The 12,265-nt window shown below is 34.4% G+C and overlaps 1 protein-coding gene across 1 annotated transcript; it reads left to right on the top strand.

Moving 5' to 3' along the window:
- The first annotated feature begins 4,352 nt into the window (after positions 1–4,352).
- Positions 4,353–6,023, top strand: LOC131631765 (peroxidase 12-like). Its single transcript, XM_058902526.1, has 3 exons — positions 4,353–4,688; positions 4,869–5,063; positions 5,209–6,023. The coding sequence occupies exons 1-3, from the start codon at positions 4,434–4,436 to the stop codon at positions 5,827–5,829; spliced, it is 1,071 nt and encodes a 356-aa protein (XP_058758509.1). The 5' UTR covers positions 4,353–4,433; the 3' UTR covers positions 5,830–6,023.
- The last annotated feature ends 6,242 nt before the right edge of the window (positions 6,024–12,265 follow it).

Genomic DNA, 12,265 nt, shown 5'->3' with positions numbered 1-12,265 from the left:
ACTAAAGGGAGCATAGAAAGCTACAATTTGAGGTAAACATCATTCAAATCATCTCCTATTACACTATATTGTTGATGAATTGGTGGACTGAAATCTGCGTTGATTCGGAAGTACATTTCCGAAATAAATCACCTAACAAATTTCGAAAATGTACTTCCGAAATAAGCCCTGGCAGAACTTAAAAAAAACAGTTTTAACAACTTTAGTATATTTTTGCATATGTTAGGTATGGTGCATCCAGACAACATTGTCGCCGATGACTTAGAAGTTCCGGAAGAGGTTAACAATGATAAAGAGCCGGTTAACGATGTTAAAACCATGACCGTTGCGGTGGATGTTCGACAATAATTTACAAATGATATGATCTTCGCTAGTCGTGAACATTTGCTTGATTGGGTTCGAAGTGAAGCTACTAAACTTGGATTTGGAATTGTCATATTAAGGTCCAACAATGGAAGTAGTAAACGAAAAGCTTTTGTCGTGTTGAATTGCGAGAGGGGTGGGAAGTATGTACCAATAAATCGGGTATTAAAACACGAAGACACGGGATCGAGAAAGTGTGGGTGTCCGTTTAGATTGCCCGTGACTTGTAGGATTAATGATTTGTGGCGTTTTAGCGTCAATTGTGGGCTTCATAATCATGCCTTGGAAACCAAGCTACACGTGCATCCAATTGCGTGTCGGTTGTCCCGCGAAGAGAAGAATGTTATTTAGGACTTATCGATAGTCAAAGTGGCGCCGAGAAACATACTTGCCGATTTGAAGCGAAAAAAACCGGATAGTGTTTCAAATATAAAGCAAGTATACAATGAACGACACAATCTTAAAGTCTTGAAAATAGGCACGAGGTCGGAAATGCAACAACTTTTGAAACTTTTGGGTGATAACCAATACATTTCAAGCTTCCGAACGTGTGAGGACAAAGTTTCGGTGCGTGACATATTCTGGACTCATCCCAAAAGTATCAAGTTATTCAACACATTTCCAACCGTTCTTGTAATGGATTCGACGTATAAGACCAACAAGTATAGGCTTCCGCTTCTAGAAATTGTCGGTGTGACCTCGACGGACAATACATTTTCGGTTGGATTTACTTTTTTGGAATGTGAGAAAGAAGATAACTTTACATGGGCTTTGGGAATATGTAAGTCTTTGTTGGTCGATCAAAAGACTATGCCAAGTGTCATTGTTATCGACCGAGATAATGCTTTGATAAATGCGGTCGATACCATCTTCTCGACATCGACTGCATTACTTTGTCGGTATCACATAACTTGCAATGTGAGAAGTAAGCTCAAATCCGCGGTTGGCACGAAAGAAAGAAAGGATGACAACGGTAACATCATCAAAGCCGGTGTTGTGGTGGACAAGATTATGGCCGCATGGAGGGAGATTTTAGATGCACGTTTAGAAGAGTTGTACACCGAAAAAGTTGTACAATTCCGGACTTTGTGTGTTTCTTTGAGTACTTTTTGTCATTACGTTGAGAGTACCATCCTTGACAAAGTAAAGGAAAAAGTTGTTTGTGCTTGGACGGATCGGGTAAGACATCTTGGTTGCACTACAACTAACCGAGTTGAATCCGCACATGCGGCGTTGAAGAGATGGTTGGGTGATAGCAAGGGGGATTTGTGTCGGGGATGGGACACCATGAACCAAATGGTCGAAAATCAACACAATGAAATTCAAACATCTTTCGGTCGGAGCAAGACGATTATGAAACACTAGTTTAAGGGGCAAAATCTATTCTTGCAATTGATTTACAACATATCCCGTTCGGGATTGAATTTTATGATTCATGAGGCAAAGCTGACGGAGACAACGGGTCCGTATAGTTCTAAATGTAGGTGCACAATTAGAAAAACATACGGGCTTCCATGTGCTTGTATATTTTCTAAAAAGTTGAAGTTGAATTCACCGATACGCATGGATGAAGTAATTGACCATTGGAAAAAGCTCCGTTATGATGATTTCGAGTCGCCGAAAGAAAATGATTCCAAAATTACCATCTCTGACGAGTTGAAAGTGATAATGGATAAGTTTGCTAAAACGGATGACACCATGAAAATGCACATAAAAGAACAATTGCGAAAAATTTCATTTCCGGAGACCACCGATTTGAAATCGCCATCTCAATCGGTTAAAACCAAATGTGTGCCAAAAAAGCCGAAAAGTACCCAAGAAGATACATCAACCAAACGACCTCCTTCCTACTTTGAACATGTTGATACATTGATCCCGGATTCACCAACATCAAAGTCCAAGTGTAGTGCTAACAAAGGAGCCCGTATTTTGAAGCCGCCGCGCACACCTCTGATCAAAAAATCTCCAATGATCTACATTGATGAGATGCCGCTTTTTATGCACAAATATATTGATAACATAGTTGATGTTGGCACCGACGACAATTGTGGATATCGTGTCGTTGCCGGTTTGCTCGGAAAAGGAGAAGAAAATCACACTTTTATTCGACGAACACTTATTTCGGAGTTGACTTCACATAGAGACATCTACGGCCGACTCTATGAAAATCAAGAAAACTTTGATAAACTTCATGATTCACTTGTTCCATCACTAAGCGGTCTCACCCCGGTTTCGAAGTAAATGTCATTCCCCGATATGGACCATCTCATAGCAAGTGCGTACGATCTGGTGTGTGTCGATTTGACGAGATTTGGATTATGTGAGACATTTTTTCCACTTCATAGTCGACCGCCTTTGGACGTGTCGAGCCGCATCATATGTATCAGGTATCTAAGATCGCGCCACTTTGTGCAAGTTTTTTTGAAACCGGGGTGTCCTATACCGGCTACTTCTTGTCAGTGGACGGCACATCATACAAACGAGGCGGAGACTTGGCCGGATCCTTTTGTTGAAAGAGAGGCGGAGGTTGAAGAAATGATGAAGCAAGAGCGTGAGGAAAATAGAGAGCGGTCGAAGAACATACCGATTTTAGATTTAAGCCACCGATTGGTTCGGCGAATTTTAGTTTTTACCGGACCGTTTTTGTTTGTAGTGATCGGTGCGTGTCATTTTTTGTATGTATTGTTGTTTAGAATGTAATATGCCTATATTTTATGTTGTCATTGTTTATGCTATGCTTATGCTTGGTTCAATTTGTAGTTAATTGTCAAAACACACTGCACAACTCAAAACTTAAAATTCAGGTATGTTTCTGCTTAATTCGGAAGTGTATTTCCGAAATTTGATGAGATTTGGGATGTTTACAGAAGTACATTTCCGAAAGATCCATTGAAAGCAAGATAAGGTTTGTTGGGTCATTATTACTCCAATAAGTCTATAAATACAATTCCAATCCTTTTCATCAACATCAAGCCACAAAACAACAATGACACAAACCTACCCACACCTTGCGTTTGTCTACTTCAGCACTGGCTACCCGACGCCGTTCCAATTTCGCTTCTCGCACGACACGCCGTTCCCGGAATTGATAACGTCGTTCAACACTCTATTGCAATACCCAAAAAATCGGAAGGTTATTAAACTTGAATACCGCTCGCCTTCGCTTAACGACGAGGGAGACGTTGAGTTCACCCCATTTGAAGTCAAGAATGACGAGGATTTAGCGATTTTGTGGTCAACTTTCGACCGATTTTCTTTGTAGGGTCCGATGGAGTTGGATGCGAAATTTCAAAGATCGGGGTCCGACGTTATCAAAATGTTGACTCATCCTCACCTACCTGTGTTTAACAATATGTAACTTTAATTTTATGTTATGTGATGTTTGTAATTTCCACGTTTTGTAATTAAATCGAAGCGTTGTTGTTTGTTTGATGGATTCTGTATCAGAGAAGATTTCAGAAGTACATATCCGAAATCTTCCAAGGGGGGTGAATTCGGAGATATACTTCCGAAAACACTTTTTTTTATAGTAAAAATGTGTTTTCGAAAAGTGCATCTCCGAAACCACTTTTTTTTCCATAAAAAGTAGACTTCGTAAATGCATTTCCGAAATAAAGAGTCATTTTGAGGATTTCAGCGCGGGTGACCAAGAGGACTAAGAGGTCTAATAAAAAATTTTCTTATTTTTTTATGGTTAAGTGTGGTTAACTTATACCAAACTTGAGAGTGACTCTAATTCATATATTTAAATAAAAAATCATAAAATTCAATTATTAAATAGTGCTATTTTGGGTATGTCATCGTCAACTAAATCTGTGTGCTGCTTCAGACACGTCCTTGAATAAACAACTACATGGCTGCTGCTGAATATTTATATGCATGAAAAATAACATAGTCTTGTAAAAGTCAATATATGCTAAAATCTCATAGAAATTATGAAACATATTCTCTACTTTTCCAAATTGTCATACGCAAATATTCATATTCATGAACATCCAACTACCCCAATTACCTTTAAATACTAGTATTCCTATCACATCTAAACTCATCACCCTTTTTTACATCTAACAATGGCTTCTGCTTCTTCTAAGAGTGCTTTCTTCACATTTCTTCTAACCCTTACATTTCTTTCCTTTTCTCACATCGAAGTTTCTGAAGCACAAGCTACACCTCCTATAGTAAAGGGACTATCATGGACCTTCTACGATTCAAAATGTCCTAAGCTTGAATCTATCATCAGAACTGAGCTCAAGAAAATCTTTGATAAAGATATTGGCCAAGCTGCTGGCTTACTTCGCGTTCACTTCCATGACTGCTTTGTTCAGGTAAGCAAAATATTCATTTACATCAACCTTCTTTTTTCCCCGTCCAGTAGCAATGAAATGTCCTTGCACAGCTATTAACTGAACTGATTTAAGGAGACATTTACATCAACCTTCTTTAGTTGCATAGATAATTTGACATGATTGGTTATTAACATGTTTGAAAAATGAATATAAATGCAGGGTTGTGATGGATCAGTATTATTGGATGGATCAGCAAGTGGTCCAAGTGAGAAAGATGCACCTCCAAACTTGACTCTTAGGGCTGAGGCCTTCAAGATAATCGAAAAACTCCGCAGCAGTGTCCAGAAGCAGTGCGGAAGAATCGTCTCTTGTGCTGATATCACCGCTGTCGCAGCGCGTGACTCCGTTTTCCTCGTAAGTAATCCAAAATAAATTAGGAGTTATTTTATCTTAAGCAATAACATCTCTGAAAAAAGACGTGTATGGAATCCGTGCTTTCATAAGTTATTTTACAAAACTATTTCTATGTGAAAAAATATTGAATGTTGTTGCAATGCAGTCAGGAGGACCAGATTACAAAATTCCATTAGGAAGAAGAGATTCATTAACATTTGCAACACAAGAAGTAACAAAACAGAACCTTCCTTCACCAACAAGCAACACAACAACAATCCTAAACTCACTCGCAACCAAAAACCTTAACCCAACAGATGTAGTAGCACTCTCAGGTGGTCACACAATAGGCATAAGCCACTGCAGTTCTTTCACAAACAGACTCTACCCAACACAAGACACTGTCATGGACAAAACCTACGGCAAAAACCTTAAACTCACTTGTCCTACTTCCACCACAGACAACACAACTGTTCTGGATATCCGTAGTCCTAACAAGTTTGATAACAAATACTACGTCGATCTTATGAATCGTCAGGGTCTTTTTACCTCGGATCAGGATTTGTACACTGATAAGAGGACTAAGAGTATTGTTACTGATTTTGCTGTGAATCAGTCTCTTTTCTATGAGAAATTTATTGCTGCTATGCTTAAAATGGGTCAGTTTAATGTTTTGACTGGAACTCAAGGAGAGATTCGTGCTAATTGCTCTGCTAGGAATAAGGATAGCAAATCTTTCATTGCTTCTGTTGCTGAAGATGTGGTTGAAGGATTTTTGGAAATGTAATAAATTATAGCAAATCTTTGTTTCTTGTTTCTAGAGGTTAGTTTTATCATGATGTAATAATGTTCCTTACTTTTACTAAAGTAATGGAAAAATCTAGGTGAGTGCTTTAGCATTTTGCATACCTGTTGTAAGAATGTTAATTTGGAAAAATAAAAGCTTGTGTTGCATTTTTTTAATTTTCTTTTCCGTCTCAAAATTGGTGTAAATTTAAGATACTTTAGCACTCAAGTAGCAACTTGAAAATGAGATTCAAGAGGCTCAGTAGTAAATTGGATAAGTTGTTTGTGCTGATAAGGCAATGGTTGGACTTGTAATCGTTTGATATAAGAGCATCTCCAATGGTGAACCCATTTTTGGGTTCTTTGTGGGACCTATTAAGCCAGTTTGAAGCAACTCAACTAATTTTTCGCTCCAATGGTGCAACTCTTAAGAACCCATATTGGGTCCCACAATTTTACTTTACTTATTAATATTTTATTCATATTAAATTTTATTTTGATTCAAAATATTAATATGTAATAAAATAAATAAATAAATCTATTTAAACTTAAATTTTATAATAATAATTAAAGTAAAAAAATATTATAAAAATGTTTAAAAAAATTAACTTTTATTAAAGAAAGTAATTATTTATAAAATTGTTAAAATAAAATACAGTTAATATATAAATATTTGTAAACACATAAATTATTAAAGAAAAAATTGGAAAATAGAATGAAAGAAAATAATTTACCATTAATTTATTATTTGTTGAGAATGAAGAACGTTGTAATGCATTACAACGGTTTTCCAGGGTGGACAACTCCACTGGTATCCAAATTAAATGCAACGTTTGCCATGCTGGAAAAACTGAGAAAAAACTCCCATTGAAGTTGGTCTAATAAGCTTAAAATAAGGTGTCCTTGACTCGGATTTATTGAGATGATTATGAGTTGTTAAAATAATTATGATTTTTTAAGAGTATAATTTATAGGGTTAAATATATAATTATGGTTTGATATAAGTTGTTTGTGCCGATAATTATGACTTTTTTATTTTTCTAAAATCCATGTGATTTTTTTTTTAATATTTTAATTTTTTAAAATTTTTTTACTTTTAATAAATCAATATTTTTAATAATTATAATTAAATTTTTTATGGAAATTTATTTATAAATTAAATGTTAAAATATAACATTTGGACTTTAAGAATATGTTATTCTCAATATTTAATTTATTTATAAATTAAATGTTAAAATATAAATTAAATGTTAAATGATAACAAGTGTGTAAAATAAGTTTATAAACATTTCTATTTGTTTGTGAAATTTCGATGTGGGACTACTTTATGAGTGACAAGCAGCTTCATTTTTACTTTCTCTTCTTTTTACTTCCAACAGCTTCATTGTTATGGTTTGCGTGTTTCATATTATTCTCCATTTCAAATATATTTTGTAAGCATTTAACAAACACGTACTGCCATGTTTGATATTACGTATGCTTCTTCTTGTGTGTTCATGTCTCTCTAACAGATATTCACGTAACATGTTTCCACCTATGCATGGTAACAATAATGTGTTTCCAGTTTCACATAAACAAAGCATTATAATAGAGTGAAAAATCAAAAGGATGCTGATGAGAATCCATTGTCTAGCAGCAATTGGGCTCTTCACAATATGAACTCCATCACTCCATTCTAGTGACCCAAAACTCTGAGAACCACCATATCCAATTCTAGTGAATGTTACCTCAAAAGTTTAAGTTTGGTTTTCATTGCTGAAAACAAGTTTGCTAGGTGAAACACTAACATCAACACCAAAAGGAGCATTCACTTTGACAGTGTAAACAACATCAACAGAACCACCAACATTAGTAACAACTCTTTTGTATTTAACCAATCCACTGTTTGCGCCGAACACAACAAAGAATGAAGGGTAATTCAAATCACCGGGACTAGAAAAATTCCTTTCGTTTTCACAAACATTAAAACTGGTTGGTTCTCTAGTGAAAACCTGAATTTTCTCTAGCATCATAACCAATTAAACAAAGGAATGCTAAATAATCATTACTGTTTATATCATAAACCAACCCGAGATTGAATGCTTTGTTAGGATCAACATGCCCAGCTCTATGAACGAATGGATTCGACTCTTTTGATGGTGGTTCAATGTTGTTGTGTTGTTTATAGGTTGTAGAGCTTGTTAGTAGCAATAATTGTGTATAGAAATGGTGAACATGAAGTATGGAGGTGGTGTTGCTGTGTAGTCCCACATCGTTTGAAACAAAAACAAAACCAGAAATGTTTAAAATGTTTATATACAAATGAAACATATGATACATGAGTTGAAGTTAATGTGAGAGTAGCTGAACAACTAAGCAGTTAATGAAATGTTTATAAAGTTATTAAAAAGGGGGTGTAAAGTTATTAAAAAGGGGGAGATTGAGGATTTTTGCCCATTCCTCAATCCACCTACACTTAAATAAAGGCACTTTAAAAGAAATATAGTCAATCTCCTAAATGATCCTAAAGTACTCTCTAGATGCTAGTACGAGATTGTTATCTTTGGAACTAGAAAAGTACATGGATTCAGCCTCAGCCATAACACCACTATTTTGCATGGTACTACGATCATCCTTTGATTTTGTATAGAACAAATATTTTTTAATGTCGAATGCATTCCAAGTAACTACGTTAAACTTAGGCATACATGACAACCATTTGCAATTATCTGATGCACCACTCGCTTTAAAAATACTTTCATTAAACCAACATATGAAAGTTCTTTTATGCTTCGTCAACCGGAGTATTTATCCTTTATAAGAGCTTTGTGCACGGTCAAGTAAGGATCAACTTCACTAAGGTTATTCAATATATATAAATATGCTTGAAGAACTACATAACGACTAAATGTCTTGACATTTAAACCTTGAATAATAGTTTCTACCATCATAAAATCCATCATTACGAGTATCGGGAACTCATATAAAGTTCGCATTTGAAAAATAGTTTATACAAAATTCAATAGCTTCTTCAGTGATATATGTTGCACCTTAATTTCTACCCCTAAGATTTCTCATCATTTACATTGTACATTCATTCAGAAAAAAAAGAAGATCATTTTCATTTATGCATCTTGTTCGATTTTAGGCTTAATAATATTTTTTGTTCATTTTTACTAACCCTTTATAATTTTTAATTTTGATATTAATTCAATTTATAAGTTTAGATTGAATTTTTATTAAGATTTTAAATCGATTATTTGTATTACTTTCGTTTTTTATTTTTATTTTTTATTTTTGGATGCAATTTAAAGAAGGGGAGGTCCATTGAATGTCAAGATTGGTTACAAAGCCCATTATTCTTAGCCCTCATCCTCACAAGTTCTCTCACATGCCCTCACTCTCCTATCACTATATAAACAATGGATCAACACAGAGGAAGGGGAGGAAGAAAAAACACTCCGAAAACTATGTACTGGCATTCCGCTCTCATCAATAAAACTACTCCAATAAAAAGATTTAGTTGACAAAATGACTGGTCTATCGTGAGAATTAATTGTATTCAATTCAAACAATGTTTTCATGGATGAGTTACTCTAGGCGGATCTAGAATCCTTTTTTTAATGAGAAAATCCTAGAGTTTATTTCAGAACCTTGTTAGCGCAAATGCCATCAAGAAGCCCTTTCCTCTTGGTGTCAACCAAGTTACCATCAACTTCCACAAAGCCATAATTTTTCAGCTATCAACATTGATGATTGATCCAATAGTCTTGAAAGAAATGAAGAAGGGATAAAAGTACTAAGTAAGGGATATACCCTTAGAGGGGACACCCGCATTAGAGTTAGTAGAGAGAGAAGATATATGAACATAACAGCTCAATATCTGGAATGACATATTAAGAATTTTGCGGATTGCAGTAATTATTTCCAAGGAGTGTAAAATGTGTGGTTTGTATATTTTGAATAGTTCCACTGTTATAAGTCAATACAAAATGATATTTTATAACATCGGTCCTTTGTATGTTGTATCTGGCGGCATGGGAGTACCTAAAAAATCGTTGAGGATAAAGTTAGTGATAGTCTAAATATTTATAATTTAGAATTGTGTCTAACTAAGTCTAATTTATTTATACCCTAGAACTTTCCTAAAGGCACGTGTCTTAGAAGACATGTGTTAGAGGATCTTGTAGATTTGGTCATCCAACAATCCTCTGACCAAATATTAGGTGTAATGCTAAGGAGTGATCATCTCTTATTTCAGAGATCCTAAAATCTTCTTTATAGAAAACTTTAGCAGACGGAAGATGTTTGATGATCTTATTGGCTTTATTATCTGATGGTCATCAAACATCAGTTCACCTTGGTAAGGTGTGCTTCTAAGGCATGGTCCTCTCCTGGTAAATTTTATCTCCTATTATTTTGAGGTGCAATATCATGTGGATTGGGCATCGACCCTGTCTAAATCAATTTCTTCTAGTCTTAGTCAGATAAGTGAATTATAGCTTGTATCCCAACTATTGTGTTTGTGTTGATGTGCATAAGGTATATCCTTATGCACGGTGCATAAATATTCAAATATTGTGTATATTACTCAAAGTATTATATTTAATACTCAAAATAATATACAGATTACTCAAAATAGTATAAATATTACTCAAAACAATGAATATATTACTCAAAATAGTTAAAATTCGATATTACTCATAATAGTGTAAATATTACTCAGAATAGTGTACTCATTACTCATAATTAATAATTACTCATAATTAATATATGTGTACAAATAATGCATATATTATAAAATTTTAATCGGAACAATTTAAATATTACTCGTACGAAACTTATGCACCGTGCATAAAAATATACCATATGCACATCAACCTGACCCACTTCTTCAAACATAACATCTGTTGATGGCGGTCCTATGGACTCCCAATTTCTTAACCATAGAATTTAATCCTTTTGATATTTCTATGTTTGATCAAGGTTACTTGATAAGTACTCCATAAAAACAGAAATCCTTTTCTCGTACTAGTATTGTTTTCTTCGTGCATTTTTTTCTTTCTAAAACGTTATTTTAATTTCAAATAATAAGTAAAGAATTAAATTGATAAAAAAAATTAGAGAAATTTTTTATCCTCATTTCTCTTTTTTTTATATACAGTAGTATATATTAATTAAATTTATCATTAAAAAAAGAAAGAGAGCAACGCATGTAATAACAATTAATGAGGCCTGTAACTGTAGGAGACATCCCAAACTGCATTCAGTCTCCACAAAGAGAGATACACAAAAACAGGATTCAATCATATTGGACACACCCTGCTCAATTGAGAGAGAGACACTTTCACTTCTCGGCAACATTTTTTAACTTAAATCTTCTACAAAATCTCTACCATACATTAAGCTCTCCACATTGAGAATTCCAAATGCGTAGGTTTTTTTTCTTCTTTTTTTCGAGTATGCTATACGAGTAATTCTAGAATTGGTAATGAATTGTGTCCAAATGACATAGTTAAGAATATTAAAGGTATGAATTTAATTGAATAAAGTAATTATTAAAAATATTGGATTATAAATATTTTTAAATTTATTGAATAAATAATTTATACCACTGATTTGAAACATTAAACAAAATTTATTAGATTTACTTTTCCTTCTATTTAAACTAAATTATTTTAGCATTGTAATCAAAACTTTCAATATCAAATCAAAGTATAAATTAAACATGATTAACATTACTTAAGACTAAGACCGATTAATCAGATAGATGTTAGGTGCAAGTGTGAGTGGTTAAGTTTCACGTCGGTTATGAATGAGTGAGTGTTGGATTTATAAAAGAGAAACTCATATACCTAATGTCTTAAGGTTTTGAGTGGAGATGTAGTGTCTCACTCTCTTGTGGTTCCGGAGCATTGGTCTTTCATTGGTGCTTCGGACTTTCTTAGACTCCCTAATAAGCGGTATCAGAGACATGGTTTGCCTTGGTGGGGGAGCGTAAGCTCGACCCGGTGTTGGATCTCGTTATAGGATGTGAAGACTCACACTTGTTAAGGAGAATATTGAGTGCAAATATGAGTGGTTAAGTCCCACATTGATTATGAATAGATGAAATATTGAATTTATAAGAGAGAAGACACATATACCTAATGTCTTAAGGTTTTTGGTGGAGATGTGACATTTCACTCTCTTGTAGTTCTAGAGTATTGGTCTCCCATTGGTGCTTCTGACTTCCCCGGACTCCCCAACAATATAGAGTAGTAAGAATTGTCTCTCCTCAATAAGAGTTGGGAACTGTCAGAAGTAATTCAAATTCGGTTTCATTTAAGCTTGAAGTTGGAAACTCAGTTTTTAATTTGTAACCGTATTTTAATTGAGATAAAGTTAGTTACAAGTTTATTTCTCTCTCAATCTTTCTCTGCAATTATTTATCATCTTCATCTTCAACCTTGTGCACC

This window comes from Vicia villosa, unplaced genomic scaffold (genome assembly GCF_029867415.1).
Source record: "Vicia villosa cultivar HV-30 ecotype Madison, WI unplaced genomic scaffold, Vvil1.0 ctg.000863F_1_1, whole genome shotgun sequence".
NCBI lineage: Eukaryota > Viridiplantae > Streptophyta > Magnoliopsida > Fabales > Fabaceae > Vicia > Vicia villosa.
The sequence above is the reverse complement of the archived record's forward strand: the minus strand, read 5'-3'. Positions and strand labels throughout refer to the sequence as shown.